The 16,901-nt window shown below is 50.1% G+C and overlaps 1 protein-coding gene across 3 annotated transcripts; it reads left to right on the top strand.

Moving 5' to 3' along the window:
• The first annotated feature begins 1,757 nt into the window (after positions 1-1,757).
• NUTF2 (nuclear transport factor 2) lies at positions 1,758-15,990 on the top strand. 3 transcript variants are annotated; one of them, XM_074370549.1, is made up of 6 exons: positions 1,831-1,908; positions 10,028-10,181; positions 11,967-12,094; positions 13,706-13,777; positions 13,861-13,959; positions 15,475-15,990. In XM_074370549.1, the coding sequence occupies exons 3-6, from the start codon at positions 11,996-11,998 to the stop codon at positions 15,586-15,588; spliced, it is 384 nt and encodes a 127-aa protein (XP_074226650.1). In that variant the 5' UTR covers positions 1,831-1,908; positions 10,028-10,181; positions 11,967-11,995; the 3' UTR covers positions 15,589-15,990. The 3 variants fall into 3 exon arrangements, with proteins under 3 accessions (XP_010960795.1, XP_074226650.1, XP_010960797.1); XM_010962493.3 differs by lacking the exon at positions 10,028-10,181 and having other exon boundaries at positions 1,758-1,908; XM_010962495.3 differs by lacking the exons at positions 1,831-1,908; positions 10,028-10,181 and adding an exon at positions 2,004-2,379.
• Positions 15,991-16,901: the final 911 nt, after the last annotated feature.

The raw sequence follows: 16,901 nt of genomic DNA, 5'->3' as shown, positions 1-16,901 counted from the left end.
TGGATATTGTAGGGGCAAAGTGATGTTTTTATCTATAGTTCCAAGCAATTTAGTTCAAAGCCAATGGGGATAGACAAATGCCTTTAAAGCTAGCCCCATTTACTATGGGTGTTGGGGCATAAAATGGACACTTCTTGGGCTCCATAAAACATGACTCCTTTCTCTGTTACTTATGGAAAAAAACCAGTCACCTGGGGCCTTCCCTGTCGTTGCAAACTGAAATGAGTTTAAAACGTCTCTCTTGTCTCTGCTGTTCCCCTGGCCCCTTGGCACCAACTTGAGAAACAAGTTTCTGGACTGGAGGAGGTCTGGGGCATAGGTTGTGCAGGTGAATAGTTGGGGAAGGGACTGGATCTCTCCCTTCCAGGGTTGGTTCTGGCTACTCATAGGTGGCAGAAACACAGCAGTGCCTTTCCAGGCCAGCTGGGACTGAAGCTCTTTGCAGGCAGCTATTGCGTCAGTCTCTCATGTGTCCCCACTCCCCTTCAGTAGGAGAGAGGATTTTCCCAGGCTCAAGCCATGCTCTTCAGTGAATCCTTTAGCTCCTGTTTGTTGAAGGGACTTACATTGTTTCTGCTTTGGCTCACTTAAACATTTCAGCCTCACTCCCAGGACAGGGTGAGGGCCAGACTCTGGCCAGGACTCTTACATCTGGATGTTGTGACCACACAACCTATCTGGTGTTTTAGCTTCTGGGAGGAGGGAGGATAGCTCAGAGCAAAGGAGGTCCCAGATACACCACAAGCAGGGAAGTGCAGAGTTTCACTGGCTGAGTAATAACCTAGTCAGGCAAAGTAATACAGATCTGGGATTTAATAAAAGCTTGGCCTGGTCTTACCAGCCATCCCCAGAAGGAGAGGGGGTGGGGGTCTGTGAAGATGTAAAACTCTTCTGGAAGAACAAGAGTACTGAGAGATCTCTGGCCTGGAGAAGCTTTGTAACTATTAGCTTTACCTGTGGTTCCCCTGCAGTCTCCAACAGGCCTGACCTAGAGATAGGCTTTACTTCAAATGTTTGCGTTGCCTGGGAAACGACGAAAATGGGCGTTAAGGAAAGGGCAATGGGTGGGAGGGAGATTATGGACAATCTGGTCGCTTAAATCACAGGAAAAGTTTGGGAGAGCCATTTATTTCTCTTTTTTCAATAAAAATTGAGGCTCTTAGTTGCCCCAACTGTTTATGAGAAATAAGAAACTTATCACAATGTTTTGTAGACACTGTAGAAATCTAAGAATAATCTTGTCTTCTGCAGAGCCCGACTTGAGCATTTGAGTCTCCAGCCCAAGGAAAGCCTCCCCTGCTTGAAACCAGCTTTGGGTCCGACTGGCACCCGGCAGGGCGCAAGAATGTTGGGACAACAGAAGCTATGGGTACCGCCCGGGCTGGCCTTAGAGCACCACTTGGAAGAGCCGAAGGGGCGGTCAGAGCACCAAAGAGGGGTGGGGGTTTGCGAGCGGAAACAGCCCAGGGGCCCAGGGAGGGGCGGCTAAGCCAGTTTGGGGCCAGGCCGAGCTCCCACGGAGGCGGGGCCAACACCAAACGGCCGCGCAACCAGGGCGGGGCTGGACCAGCTGGGACCTGGCGACAACTGAGCCCTGACCCCTGCCTGGCGCCGAGCTCGGGTGTTCCAGAGGCTTCCGCTAGACCACAATTCTCAGGGGCTCGCCCCGGCAAGCTCCCTCCCCGACTTAGCCTCACCTCCCGCGCTGCAGGCCGTGTCTGGGCCTTGGCGCATAGGACGTCGGGAACTGTAGTTTTCTCCAATCAACATATGCCAGAAAGGAGCACAAGGGGACTGCGTTTCCCAGAGTGCAGCGGGGTGGCGAGGGAAGGCAGGGGGGAAGGGACAGTCGGTCGCAGACCGCGCTGGGTTGCCGCCGCCGCTGCCGCCATCGTGCCAGCCCCTCGGGTGAGTGTCGGGGGCTAGCGCGCCTGGGCGGGGGCTGGGCCGCAGGAGGCGCTCTCCGGTCCGCCTGGAGCCTCCGCTGCGAGTTCCTGGGCGGCCCCTCCCCGCCCCCTCCCCCCAGCGGCCCGAAGCCGCGCAGGGCCCGGGCCATGTGTCGCGCGCGGCTCCGCCTCCCGCCGGTCCTCTGAGGCGGCGGCCAGGGGAACACAGAGACAGTCAGGAGCCTATCCTGGGCGTTCCTTGCCCGTGGCGGACGCACCGGACCGCGCCGGGGCCGGGCCTTTTTCTCTAGTCTGGACCACCCAGATGGGGCTCTCCGGGCCCCGCCCCGTCTGGCCTAGACGGGCCTGCCCGAGTCCCTCAAAGTCTGCAGGCAGGCTAGCGGGCCGACCCCAGGCCTACGTCCTGCCGCCAGCCTGAAAAGGATCCGGGGATGGGCAAGCTCCACCCGGCTCGCTCCGGAGTCAGCATTGGGTAAGGGCGCCCGCCTGCCGCAGCCCTACCCTCACCCGGTTCCCAGCCGTAGTTGGGCTAGGATGTATGTGAACGCTCCCTTGCTTGCCTGCTTCCTGAGAGTGCACGAAATCTATCTCCCACTGTGTGGAACTCATGCGTAGGTTCTCGCGTGGAGAGCAGGGTCAGGTAATCTGGGGCTGGAGGGCGGTTCCACGTGGGACTTTACCTGCTGCCAGCCTTGGAGAATCTGGCCTGATGCGACTCTTAGGTCCAGCCCTTGACCTTCCCTGTATCAGTGACCAGGCCACAGGTGTGGATGGATTGGCCGGCCCTGTAAGCGGAGGGATGATGAAAAGAAGCCAAGGAGGTGAAGTTGAATGTGTGAGCCTTCAACACGTTGTTACATCTCTTCAGCACAGCCTTTTCCTCACTTTTGCCCCTCCTAGGGTCATCTGCCCTCCTACCAGAGGAGAATGATTCCATAAGAATAATACCGACAAGGTGGGGTTTAACGGAGGGTCAAGTAGAATCCAGGTCTGAGGTCCATGAGTCTAGTGCCACAGGAGAGGCTGGGCTGCAAGCGACATTGGGCATGGAGCTCACTTGGACTGCTGGGCTTAGATTCGGACTCTGGGGCCCTTCTGAAGCCTGGCTGGCAGAACTAGAGTTGTAGGCTGCAGAAGGTCAGGCTTTCCTCACTTGCTCACTTTCCAACAGCTGAGGAACCTATGAATGTCAGGAAGCTGGTTAGGCCTTGGGAAATTGCCTTTAATGATGGCTCCAGGGACTCCATTGAATCTGGAGAAGGGGGTATCTCGCCACAGAGTAGTTTTCTGACAGGCTTTTTAAAGGCACTTCTGACTGAGTGATGATGAATTAAAGGATGAGTTTAGAGAAGAACATGGGATTTGGGAAGAGACAGTTTGTCAAGCCTTGATTCGTATGACCCAGTGCTGCTTCTGAGCCACAGTTCTTGCAGGGACGAAAGAAGCAGCTAAGTCTCTGTACACCTGGCCTCAGCAGCAAGCTGGTCTCTTAGGAGAGCTGAATTAGGCCCATAATGCAGAAAGCCACCACCCATGAAATTTTCTTTTCCCTTGAGTATTTCTCTAGGTCATATTTACTGGTCATTGGACTCCAGCCTTGTTTTCCTGCAGTTAAATTGCATTCTCCCTGGTTCAGGAGGACAGGCAAGGATCTGTCCAGATCTCCTAACCAGGGCCTGCCTTCTCTTTGAACGCAACTGTCTTAGTCCACATTCTAGCTCAGGAGCACATGCAACTCAGGTTTATTCAGTAGGCTCAGGAGAGGCCTAGTTTGCCAGTGAAGGCGGGCAACAAGGACAGACTACCCACAGGACACACATAGCATCAGTGCGGTTGGATCTCTTAGTCTATAAGCAATTGTTCAAGACCTCAGGGTTGTCTGGGTTGGTTCTTTCTAGGACACTGGTTTCAGGTGAGTTAGGCTTTATGGCTGTGGATTATTTTGCACATTTCAAAGCCCTGGGTGGCTTGATCACAACAGTTTTCTTAAAGGTCAAAAAGATTCTGTTCCTTCTCAGAGGTTACCCAGGAGTAGGAGGAATTCAGGTCCGTCCCTCTCATTCCAGTCCTGGAAGTTCATTATAACTTATGTGTCTGATGTCAGCTAGCCATTGAAGTCCTTGACCTTTGTGGAATTTGGCAGGCCATCTGCATCTCAGAGATAAGAGGAGGACCCTGAGGTTCTCCAGAATCAGTCTGCATGTTCTATTCATATAGGGCTGACTTAGGAGGTGGGGCCTGGCATGGGACAGTCAGGATATGGCTGCATAAGCATGGGGGCAGGGTGTGAGGATGCTGGGTTCTCAACCAGCTCAACATTAGGTTCCTTAGTGACATGGAGCCCACCTTTTTTCTCTGAGCCATGTCTCAGTTTATTCTGCTCTCTGCAGTTGGTGGATTGAGATGAAATGAATGATTTAAGTGAAAGAACTCTCAAATTTTAGAAGTGGAAGTCACCTTGTATCAAAAAAATTCTAGGATTCCCCTACTAAGGCATCAGTATCTTGCTTGAAACTTTTTTCTCCTTTCTCACCAATGATCCATTTTGTTCAGCAGTCATTCTTTGGGTCCTTTCTGTATGTCAGGCTCTGGACTGAGGCTAGATACAGAATAATGAATCCTATCAAGTCCTGGTGCTGGGGAAAGGAGGTCACAGTAGTGGGGGAGACAGGAGTAATGTTGCTGTTACGTGCTGAGGGCTAAATTGAAGGGACCCACAGGGCCCTCTGCAGAAGTGGGGGCTTCTGAATGATTAGAGCACCAAAGAGGAAAGGCTGTTAGTAAGCCCACTCTCCTTTCCAGTGCCTCACAGAAACCACAGAGCAAAGTATACCTCAGGATGTTGGGCCCAGGAAGGTCTGGGGTCCCTTGAGGGATGCTGTCACTACTGCAAATTGCTATGGCTGTTGAGTCTAGCAGCTGTCTATAGCCTGTTCCTTTTCTCTCCCGCAGGAGTCTCTGCTGGGTATTCTCCCGATGCCTGGGAATCTTACCAGCATTTTGTGGTCTGTGGTCTTCTCATTCCCTGGCTGGAGCCTAGGTTTATGGCTTCTGCCCCTTTCACTGAGACCCTCTCGGGTCACATTAAAGTGCCCAGTGCTCCTGTAGTGATACCTATCAGGACATCTTCCCAGAGTGAAACACAGAGGTGCCCTCTCCAGAAATGAAAGGGAATAGTCCTTTTTGGAGATAGGGGCGTGGATCCAAAAAGTTTTCCACAGAATGGACGTTGAAAGTTGGGCAGGATTCCTCTGTCCTGGGGTTGAGCTGAACCTCCTGATGGGCCTTTTTTTAAAGTTATTTTTTTTTTCTGATGGGCCATTTGGGGATATTTATGAGTTTGAAGTTAGCTACCCCTTTCCCAGCTTTGAGATTTTGTGGTTCTCTTGCTTTGACCATATGTGGCAAGAATCCTTTACTCCCTCCCTGAGGCCGGCAGCAGCATGTGGGTTGTCCCTGCAGTGACTTCCAGGGCTAGAATCAGTCTGGCGTGACTAATCATTCAGGTCAGCACCCTGACCACCAGGTATCTATGGTACCTTCTCCCTTCATGCCCTATCAGCTGAAATGTATCTTCTTGAGAGGAATCTTAAGGTCTTAGTGGCCAGGAAAGAGGGACACAGGAGGGCCCAGGATGACCCTTCTGACTTCCCTGGGCCTTATTCTTTATTTGTTGCTGGTACCTGCTTTGTGCCAACTCCTTAAGCCCCTAGGCTGGAGAGGGGGCTACCATGGAGAAGCCTCCTTATGAGAGCGTTGTGTCCAAGGTACCTGGGAACTGAAGGCAGTTTGTCTCAGTAAACTAGGGACATTCTGGAATGTTTATTTCTTAAAGTCTTGATACTCCATTGGAGCCACTGGGTCTCACCATGGCAGAAACTGCTGCCCCCTAGAAGGATATATGTGTGTAGAGACCTTGCAGAGGTAGTTCAGGCCTGGGTGAATGCAAGTTCTCAGTTGTAGAGTATAAACCTGTTTTGACAGGCTGAGTATGCACTCAGAGGCTTTCTGTCCTGACAGGCATGGAGCTTGCTGATTTCAGTAGAGAACAAAAAGGCCTGGATTTCGTTCCTCACTGCCTCATTTTGCCACCTATGTGCTTTCTGCTTCTTGACATTGGCTCTCAGCTGTTCCACTCCAGGCCAGTTTTTTGGACATTTTAATGCTGGCTCTGCCCGAGGCCTTGTATAGTCTTGAATTCTTCCTTAACCTTTTGGAGTCTTGGTTTCTTCATCTACAAAGTTATGATCATCATACCAGCTTTACAGGGCTGTGAAGCTCAAATGAGGGAATACATGTAACTATTCAGCTTGTAGGAGTTTGGCTTATCGTACATGAACCAGCAAATTCATGAATGGGAGCTGTCTAGGACAGGGGTCTCAGAGATCCTTGAGCCACCTGGAAAGGGGCGACTACTCAGGAAATGAGTAAATGCAGAGCAGAGAGACCAGAATGCAGGTCTCAGAGTTGAGTTTCTAGGCTAGCCAGGGCAGCCTGAAGGCCCTGGAGCCCTCCCTCCAAATAGAAGAGAAGGGAAAGGCCCTTACGGTACTGAAGGCACCAGACCTTGGCTGATTTCTCTCCATACTTCGGGCAGGGAAGTGGTGGATGAGGCCATTCCTGGTCCTGGGTCGAGGCTGCTCCACAGTGTGGTGCCCCTACAGGAAGCTGAGTTACCCACCTTCTTCCTAGCTCTTGACCTAGTGTTCACCTAGGACCTGCCAATGACTCCTTATAACTGGGCCCTGCTTCATACCCTCAGTTGATTACCCTAACTTCCTCATAATTACTGCTGAGGGGACAGGGTCAGAGAGTCATCTCTTGAGGGAGAGGAGGAGCTAGCTAGAGGCTAGGCCTTTGAGGGTGTGGTTGTGTGCCTGCTTTTCAGCCACAGTTGTCCCTCCAAAGAATTGTTCCTTAACAGCTGGGACAGAACATTTGAGTGAAGGGGAGGTAGGTCACTTGGCCACTTAAATTGAACAGGGTTTGTCCAGAACTCACTCCTCCAGAGAAGAAGGGCTGGACCAGGTATCTTGGGAACAGGGATGCCCCAGTCAGGGAGACAGACCATAAACAAATACATATGTGTGACAGTCTAATGCAGTGACAAGTGCTAAGACAGTACAGGATGGTGAAGTGAGTAACTGGGTGGCTATGTTAGACTGAGTGGTCAGGGAAGATGTCTGTGAGGAGAAGACATTTGAGCTGACCCTTACAAGTGACAAGGAGTCAGACACATGAAGATCTAGGGGGAAGAGTAATCTAGGTAAAAAGATCAGCAGTTGCAAAGCCCTCGGCTGGAACAGGCTTGACATCTTCCAGAAACAGGAAAATGCCCAGAGTGGCTGCAGAGAAGGGGAGGCATTGAGTAGCAGGAGATGAAGTTGAAGAGTCGGGAGGCCAGGTTACCCAGGGCCTTGAAGGCAGGACAAGTGGTTGAGACTTTGTCAGTGGGGAATGGGAAGGACAGTCATTGGAGGGCCGTAAGACAGGATACACAGCACCCCTCACCATGAAGAGAGAGGCAATTTGTTACTGAAGGACAGGCACCCTTCAGTGTCTTCCTGTCTAGCTGTAGCCCACCACCTTCCCCTCACTCCCTGCAGTACACACCTGTGCTCTGGGTTTAAGCCAAGGTTGGCTGTCAATCCCACTTGTCAGAGGAGTCCTTCCCAGCCTTTGTTGGTTGGGAAGTCCTCGCAGACAGTACGTGTGAGGGTAATGGCCATGTTTGGTGCTGATTTCAAGGACCCCGCTAGAAGCTTGGCACATCTGCTGGCATTCTCTGTGGGCCTTGGTGATGGACCCTCAAATGTGAGCATCCTTCTGTGTATCAGTATGAAGTTAGTAATGTCCTCTTCCCCATCACTCTCCTGCCCCCATCCCTGCCGCAGGTCCAGCTAGGCCAGGATCTATCTCGGCTTTGCTGAGATGGTAGAATGGGGTTGTGACTTTGAAGGTTTGGGAAAACTAAGAGATCATTCCCTGTGAAAATGTCTATTGTTTGGTGTGGAAATCTGCCTGGTTCCTTTGTTTGGAGGTAGAAGCACTATCAGGCCTGTCTTGCCCCATCTGAGAAAGTCAAGGTTAGAGATCCAGGGCTTCAGCCCTACGTACTGTTCATTTTTATCCCCAGACCAGTTGTCTCTGGGAGTTCTGGCTCTGGAGTCCTCTAAGCCTAGTTCGGTCTAGTTACACCATCTGTTAGGCCTGTGACCTTGAGAAAATTAGCTGACCTTGCTGAGCCTCATTTTGCTCATCTCTAGCATGGAGTTGACTCACAGGGTGTTTAAAACAAGTGTGCATAAAGCCCTTAGCATGTTTCTACACCTAATACGCATTAGGGAAAATGAGACGTTATCAGCTGGACACAGCTGTTTCAAGTTTTGAAATACTGGAAACACTGACCCAGAATTTGGGGATAAAAATGAAGATTTTCTGTTACCCAATGGGATCTTCTGGGCCAGCAATTTTAACCTGGGGTCTATGACTGACCCTCAGGGAGTGTGAGCAACTTGAAATCTCTCACAAGGCTGGGTAATCTCTGCCTCTGTGCAAGTTTATTAAGAGAGGGCCACAGTTTTTGAGGCATTCTTAGAGGGTCTTTGTACCCACAGAGACCTAAGGGTCAGTGAAGGCTAATGCTCAGTGGGCGAGAGGTCACCAAGGTCATTTCTGCTCCTCAAGGAGCCTGGCCTTGGTCAGCCTGCAGACTATTGAGGTGAAGCAGGAGATGGCGTTGTCAGCGGCCCTCTTGGAAGAGCTATAGGAGAAGCCATCTTCAAGGTCAGTTCCCAATCTGGTGTAAGGCTGCCTTGGCATTTTGTTTCTTTCCAGGCTGTTCTTTAAATGTACTAGAAACAAGGTCAGGGCTTGCTGGCCGTCCTGGGGAACATCCTCCCATCCTCCCCTGTGTTGCATGGGGATGAGAGGGGGGCTCTGCACCCTGCTGCTTTTTCTGGACTCAGGAATGCTCCCTCCCAGCCATGAGTTGAAAGCTTTGTGGAAGATTTGGAATTAGAAATCTTGCAGTTTGCTGGGCCATGCTCTGTGCTGGGAGATTGGAGGGGTGGAATAGGGTGTGGCAAGAACCACATTGCAACCCTCACAGCCCAGAGTTACCATGTTCCGGCAGAGGAGTAGACCCTGGGTGTGTTGATATGGATTTGCACATGGTTTTGGGGTCAACATTTGAGTCTAGGAAGGAGGACCCAAATAGGTGGCAGCTGAACAGTGACTTGAGGGGAGAGCAGGAACTGACCAGGCAGTCAGGAACTGATGAGGGGAGAGAGGGCATCCCGGCCTAGGGACTCACCTGTGCAAAAAACACAAGGAGCAAACATGCAGCGAGTTCTGGTGTATTTATGTGTGGAGCTGGATGAAGGAAGGAGAGAATAGCTAAGGAGTTAGGGATAGGTGTGGATAGCCACCTGTGGAATTTTGAGGGTTTGACCTTTAACACAAGTGTTTTGTAGGGGAGAGACATGGTCGCCTTGTGGTTTAGAGCTCAGGGATGCAAAGTTTTCAGAAATAAAACACTGACCTTGACCAGAGGACCCAGATCAGCATTGATGTACTGGGTCGGCTTGGGGCAAGACTCCCCACATCGCTGAACCTCAGTTTTCCCACTTGCAAAGTGGGATGACTGAAATCTGACCACATGGCGATTGTGGTCACTACACAGAGGTAAATGCATCATAGTCAAGCAGGCCTTGAACAAGGTTGGTATTGGCCTCAGCAGACCCACTTGATATCTTTAAAGCAGTTTTCAATCCACATACTTTTGAAGTTTCCTTCTCGTACTTTCTGGGGGCCCCCTGAGCAGTCCTGTTCCTTGGGACTGCCCTGCTCTACTAGACTAAAGAGCTCCTCTGTCCCTTTATTCCTCCATCCTCTTTATTCCACCATTACTTCTGCCAAGTAGTTTTTTATTAGCAAGTTATCACACCATTAAGAACAATGTTGAAAAAGGAAAAGACACCCCCACACTTCCTCCACCTCACCATCCCACCATATGGTGCCACTTTTCTTGTCTCTGAATCAGCTTGTTGCCTTATTTCCCTTCACCTTCCATCTCCACCTTCCCAGTTTCCCACCCTTATCTCTTCTCACGCCCCCAGGCATTTGCTTACGCTGTTGGCGTACTCTTTCTCCAAGACTTTCCATGAAGGCTGCCCAGCCTTGCTGAGGACAGAGGGAGAGGTGGCCCTTATCCATTCCTCCAGCTTTCCGCCTGCCTCAGGGTTCTTGGGAGCTGGGCAAGGCATCTTGTGGGTAAGATGTGGTAAGGTCAGGCCTCAGTCAATGAGCCAAACATAGTGAATACTAGAGTGGGAGGGGCAGAGATGTGAGGTGTGGGGCTGTGTCTTGCCTCCAGTAACCCATGTTTGTGTGGGTACAGGCACAGTCTGATCCCTTGGAAATATGACCAAGACAGCAGCTGAGACCAGCTGTTGATCCTGTACTTTCCCCACTTGTTGATTTGTTTCTTAGCAAAGTGTGAATTGAGACACACCTTGTCCCAAGCAGGCATGGCTGGGTCCAAGCTTTCTCCTCTGCTTGTTTTAGACTTTCCTGGACATTTCTTAGTCATCCCAGCACTGAGCTGCTATTTTTAGTGCAACTACCTCCTAGAGGACCTAAAATAAAGCTGGCTCAGCTTCCTGGCCCCTTACTGGCTGGTGTGTTGGTCACAGGCTGGGAGACTGGCTGGATTGGGGATGAGCCACTGCCCTCCTACACTGTTCTTCCCCCTGGCTTCTCTGGCCTTGGGTGAAGTCATAGAGACTGGAGTGAACTAGCACTTACCACGTTGAGCTGAGAGCTTTACTAGGTTCCCTTCGTGAGGCTTCATAACCACTGGCAGCATCAGGATTCCACCCCCTTACAGAGGAGGGAGCTGAGGCCCTAAGAAAGGCAGTGACTTGCATCAGATCCCACCACTGCCAGTGATTGTCTGCCGGAGTCAAACCCACTTCCTTACTGCTTTGGTTCAGAGTCCTGTTACTAGGAGAGAGGGGATGAGCTCCTCTACAGTCAGAGGCAACTGCAGAACAACACACAGGTGTGCTGTCATGAGATCCTGCAGTGAGATGCAGGCTTCCTACCTGGGAGGGGCCTAGCAAAGCCTGAACAGCTCTTTCATCTGGGACTTGGATTTTCCATCTACAGCCTTGGGTTCCTGATATCTGTAGCTGGGAGGGGTCTCCCCTCCCCCTCAGAGACAAAAGAGGGGCAGTCCCTTATGATGGAGCCAGTGCTGGGATGGAGAGATGATGTCATGACACATTTCCCCCTCACAGACTTCATTTCCCCTCCCAATATTTCTCCATTATTACCTGAGACCCTCTGAGTTCATGGCCCCAACTCTGAAGTGGATAGGTGTAGCCCCCATCAGTGAAGAAATGAAGTGTCACCTGGCCTCAAAGAAGTAAACAAAGGTGAGGGGATGTCACTCGCTGTTTTTTTTGCAAATGTGGCCTTGAGAAGCCATTCCCCCCTACTCACTGGGTCTTCCACCTGCCCTTCCAGTAAAATCCTGGGGCAGTGTTGAGGGACTGAGGGCTGCAATAGAAGACACTCCACCCATAGACATCAGTAGTTCCCAGCCTACAAAGTGGGAAGAATAGCAGCAACTGGCCTTGCAGTTTGTTGAGAAGATTAAATGAAAAGCTATGGGGAGCGTGCTTAGCTCCTCCTTAAAAACCCATCCTTCCGTTGGACTTGCTCTGAGCTTCCTTTGTCCTGGCTCCACCCTCAGCATCTATCCTGTGTACTCCAGGATCCTGCCACCTCTCTGTTTCATCAACAGAGCTCCTCAAAGATGGGGCTGAGTCTAGTCCACCTCTGGGCTCCCTGCTGGTCTGTACTGAGGGGTCGCTTATTAGTTCCCTGGCCCCTCTCTGTGTTCCCTGGGAGAACAGACCTCAGCAAAGGACTCCCTGCTCAGGGAGGTCTGGGAGGGGTAGGGGTCAGTGAGGAGACAGTGTGGCTGGCTACCTCCTCCTTCCACAGTACCAGAGTACCAACACTTTCTTCCCTGTCTGGCTGTTCTTGCAGGTCTCAACGAGGCCGGGTGACGCTCCAGAATGGGAGACAAGCCAATTTGGGAGCAGATTGGATCCAGCTTCATTCAACATTACTACCAGTTATTTGATAACGACAGAACCCAGCTAGGCGCAATTTATGTAAGTCTTCAGCTCTAGGACTAGAGGGGGACCCCAGGGGATCAATTCAGATATTGGCCAAGGCCTTCAGTTCACAGGTTCTGGCAGCCCTCAGTGGATTTGACTGTATCCTTTTATCTGAGCTTCTGTCCATGGGACAGGGGGCTTAAGACCTAGCCCAACTCCCTGCTCCACATACTCCCTTCTGTCATCTTCCACAAGAGTGTGGATCCTGGTTCCCTAGGCAGGGAGGTTCTAGGCTTGCCATTCCGTGGTCCTGGGAGTGTCTCTGTTCCAGATTGGGCAGCGGCAGACAGAGGCTAGTTCTCACGGTGCCCTCTGGAAGCAGCAGTTATGAGCATCATCATCATAGTCCTCATCTCTCCTGGAGACCCCAGGTCCAGCTTCCTTTTGGGCGACCAAAAACCCCTGAATGCTCATGGGAAACAAATGGGGTTAGCCAAAGGAGGCTGATGTGTTTTTTGAGAAACCCTTCTATGCAGGCATTGTTTGCTGCTATTTTAATGATGTTCATATACACCAAGAATTACTTGTATTTGATCCTGCCCAAGACAGAAATGTGATTGATCAGGCATGCCTAGCAGGTCTGTCCAGGATAAGAATGATAGGAGTCATCCAGCATAACCTTGGAGCCTGACTGGGCTGTGGACAAACTTCTCTGAGTCACCCTCCAAAACGCCAGGGTCAGTAGAGAAATTTTGAAGAAAACAGAGGGATCTTACCAGTGGAAGACAAGCACAAGTATTTGATTATCATTATCATAGATAGGGTAATTTTAAAAACTCAAACTGATCTGACTGTGGAATCCTGGCACTTCTGCCTCATTGATTTTAAAATCAATTAAAGCAGGCCTGACCCAAAGAAGAGTTAGCAGGGTCCTAAAAGAGTACTTTATGTATGTCATTCTATATAATCCTCAGCACATGTCCCCTTTAAAGATCAGGAAACTGAGAGTTGGGGGAAGAAAACAGTAACTTGTCTAAGTCATAGCTGATAAGTAGCAGAGGCAATTTTGAGTTCTGCCCCTGAAGGCTGTGGCAGGGACAATCTGGAGGAGGGGGCATGAAGTTAGCAAGAAACTTGTTGATGGTAGGGAAGGTCCCAGGCTAGGCCTTGAAAGGCCTTGTCAGCCTTCATCCCTCCCTGACCCCATGGGAAGGGCCTTATGGAACTCAGCCTGGGCTCTAGAGATGGTGATAAACATAGGATTTTCCAAGTAATTTCTGATGGCTTTTCTGGGACTGGTACTGACTGACTACACAGCAGGATGGCTTTTGGCTGAGCCCCGGCCATACATAACCAGCCTGGAGCTCATACATACTGAAGGCCACTTGACTTCTTGAATAAAAACTGGGAAATGAACTTATTCATTACTAAGTTTTTATTTTGTTACGTAGTCTTTCAGAGGTTGGGCTCTGCGATGATAGAGTGTAATTAAGAAATTGTGAATTGTGTAAAATTTGGAAACTACCCTTGGTTCCCTTCTTTACAGACAGGGAAACTAACACATGGACTCATTTCCCCAGGCAAGACCTTTTTCAGGGTCCTTTCAGGGCCTCAGGGATATTCCTTGTGCTCTGAGGCTCTGACCCCACGTTTCCTGGTTTTCAGATTGATGCGTCATGCCTTACGTGGGAAGGACAGCAATTCCAGGGGAAAGCTGCCATTGTGGAGAAATTGTCTGTAAGTAAGGGCCAGGGCTGGGCTGCTGGTAGCTCCTTCCCCACCTTGCTGGCCTCAGCCCACACCCACTCTTTCTCTTACAGAGCCTTCCGTTCCAGAAAATCCAGCACAGCATCACAGCGCAGGACCATCAGCCCACACCAGATAGCTGCATCATCAGCATGGTTGTGGGCCAGCTCAAGGTAATAGTGCTGCTTCCCTATGATGTGACCTGCTTATCAAGGGACACCCAGGCAAAGTGATGCCTAGAGCTGCGTAGCTCAATGCAATCAATAGTCATCAGCCACATGTGGTGATTTTTAAATTACATTAACTAAGAAGAAATAAAATCAAAATGTAGTTTCTCGGTTGCATTAGTCATATTTCAAGTGCTCATAGTCAATCACTTGTGGCTGCCTATTGGACAATGCAAACAGAACATTTCTGTTATTGCAGCAAGTTCTCGTGGAGGGCACTGGTTTAGAGCCTTTTGGAAAAGGGACAAGAGGTTTAGGAGCAGGATGGGGCTGTGAAGCCACAGGGCCTTTTACTGCCCCACAGTGTATGTGGGCTTTCTGCAGGCAGCTGACCCTGAATGAGCCAGCTGGATGCTAAGTAGCAGTTCCCTACTGGACTCCATACCACCACTCCCTGAGCTGGCTGCTGGCTTCTCCATCTGCTGAGCAAAGCAGATTCCTGGAACTCCTGCTTCTGTCTGCATTTTCTCTTCCCCTTCTCAAGACCTGTTCCCTTCAAAGCTTTCATGTGGTCCCTCAGCACCCCAGGAACTCCTACCTGTTATGCTTTAGCTGACTGACCTCAGACTCTTGGTTTCTAAAAAGCCTCTCCTCCTTCTCAAAGCTGGACAAATGAGCTGCCCCTTAATCAGGTTCCAACCTCCTGGGCCTGTGTCATGCTGGGGCCCAGAATAATAGGCCCACATGCATTGTCCTTAGACTAGGCAGGGCTTCCTGAGTCCAATAGGAGGGTGGAGGGAGGTGGGGCTCCCTAGGCCTCTGCAGTAGTTTATCCAACTCTAAAGCCCCCAAAGGACTTATTTGCCTCCTTGCTGGTTATAATTACTGGAAAGACCAGTGATGGTAGGGATAGCGCTGGTTAGTGGGCCCTTGCCTCAACTAGGCCTTACCCGAGTCTTCAGCAGTTTGACTGGAAATCTCTTGCCTTTCTGTTTTCATTGCAAATGTTATATGTTACATTACAAGAAACAGACCACCTGATAGTGATGCTTCATTTTTCCCCCAGAGAGCTGTCATCACAGTGTGAGCTTGGTTTTGAGCCTTTTCTCATGTACTTGGCCATAGTCAGTATAAGCAGTAGTTTCTCCTGCTTGGACTAACTGGCATAATCAGACACTAAGATTGTTTCGTTTTTAAATACTGTAAGTTACATGGAAACACTGTGAAACTCTTTCAAATTGATCACTTTGCCCAAAAACGTGGGCTCAGAGGCACATATGTTCTCTGCTCTGTTGTAGCTAACTGGTGAGTTGTTCTGCAGTTTAAGTGTATGTAGCAGTGTGAGCTGGCATCTATAGGCCTCTGTGGGCCCAGTTTAGTGTGTTTTATACATTATGTCCATTCAGTCACAAGTACCCCTTAGCTCTCCTAGGATTTGAGTCCTGGGGTCTTATCTCCTGCTACTGAATTCCCTTCCTGTTCCTTGGCCATCTTACTGAACCATTTTCTTTCTTCTCACAGGCCGATGAAGATCCCATCATGGGGTTCCACCAGATGTTCCTATTAAAGAACATCAACGATGCCTGGGTTTGCACCAATGACATGTTCAGGCTTGCCCTGCACAACTTCGGCTGACCTCCTCCCAGCCAGGCACTCATGCTGTTTCCTCCTCCCTCCTCTTCCTGATACTATTCACACTCCTCCAGATGCTCCAAATATCATACACAAATGAGCAGGACCACGGTAGGAGTGGGCGCAGTGCGCTACTGCTACCGAGGTATTGTGCATGATGTTTGGACGCTAGACTAGTTGCATCTGACAGGAGAAGTTTGTGTTGTACCAGCGCATGCCTTGGAAAGACTTAAGTAATGCAAAAGGTTGTCTTTTTTTTTTTTTTTTTTTTTTAATCTACTGACAAGTTGCTCTAGTAACCCAAAGAAGTGAAGGAGAAAGCAGCTGCCTCACCGCCCAGATATTGATTTGTTCAGATGTTTCAATGCCTCATGATACAATAAAACCACGAAAATTTTCGTAACAGTTTAAATTGTTTTAATTAGTTTAATAGTTGGCTGGGCATCAGTAACTACACTGCCCCATTGGCTCTCTTATGTCTCACCCTCCCACTTCTACTCCAACTCAGCAATACCTGTTGCAAGGAGAAAATGCTGAAACAGTACTCTCAGCTAGCTTCTCTTGTAGGACATAGTGTTCCCCTCTCCAGCCCACCTGGTATTGGGAAAGTGAGCTGCAGACAGGGAGAATTCAGGTCTAGCCTAAAGCTTCCCTTGCACTGAAGTCTCTACAGTCACTTCTGATACCTCCTGTTACCTCTCCACTGGGAAGGGTCAGGGCGCTAATGACATGTGAGATGCTCCATAATCCTATAGAAGATGGAGAAGCCTTGGCAAAAATGACCCATTAGGTTCATGCCTCCTGGACTGAGGGCTCAGCAAGACCTAGTATGAGCAGAGGTTTGAGGGAGAGGGGCCTCTTCTATCCACAGAAGGGTCAGGATCACATCCATTGTGTCCCACAAATGCCAAGCCAGCAGAGAGCAGCTCATTTCCTGTACCACCTGCAAAGGGGAGTGCCTCAAACAGCCAGCCTCCAGTGCCCACAGAGCCAAGCCCATTTGGGTTGGAGTATAGATTTAGATTTAGAAAGTAATCTGAGTTTGAGGGATTCAGGTTCTAGGATATCTTACCCCTGAGACCTCTGCAGGGCATCTCTAGAGCTCCTATTCCCTCCCTTGCCACACACACTCATACCTTCACACTGTCTTCAAATCCTGGGAAGTCTTAGGTGTTGGAGCAATTTCTCCTCAGTTTGGGGGACAGGCTTTGCCTAGTACAAATCTAGCCCTTTAGTTCTGAGGCCTTGGTAGTGTAAAACTGGTCGCAAAGTAGCATCCACGGGCTAGAACCAAACCCAGGACTTGGACTGGTGCC

The sequence above is a fragment of the Camelus bactrianus genome, chromosome 9 (genome assembly GCF_048773025.1).
Source record: "Camelus bactrianus isolate YW-2024 breed Bactrian camel chromosome 9, ASM4877302v1, whole genome shotgun sequence".
NCBI classification, from domain to species: Eukaryota; Metazoa; Chordata; class Mammalia; order Artiodactyla; family Camelidae; genus Camelus; species Camelus bactrianus.
Note: the sequence above shows the minus strand (reverse complement) of the source record. Positions and strands in the feature narration are given on the sequence as shown.

Coding starts and splice junctions, on each gene's coding strand:
- NUTF2 (XM_010962493.3), top strand. CDS start 11,996: ATGGGAGACAAGCCAATTTGGGAGCAGATTGGATCCAGCTTCATTCAA. Junction 12,095..13,705: donor CCCAGCTAGGCGCAATTTAT/GTAAGTCTTCAG, acceptor CCTGGTTTTCAG/ATTGATGCGTCATGCCTTAC. Junction 13,960..15,474: donor TGGTTGTGGGCCAGCTCAAG/GTAATAGTGCTG, acceptor TTCTTCTCACAG/GCCGATGAAGATCCCATCAT.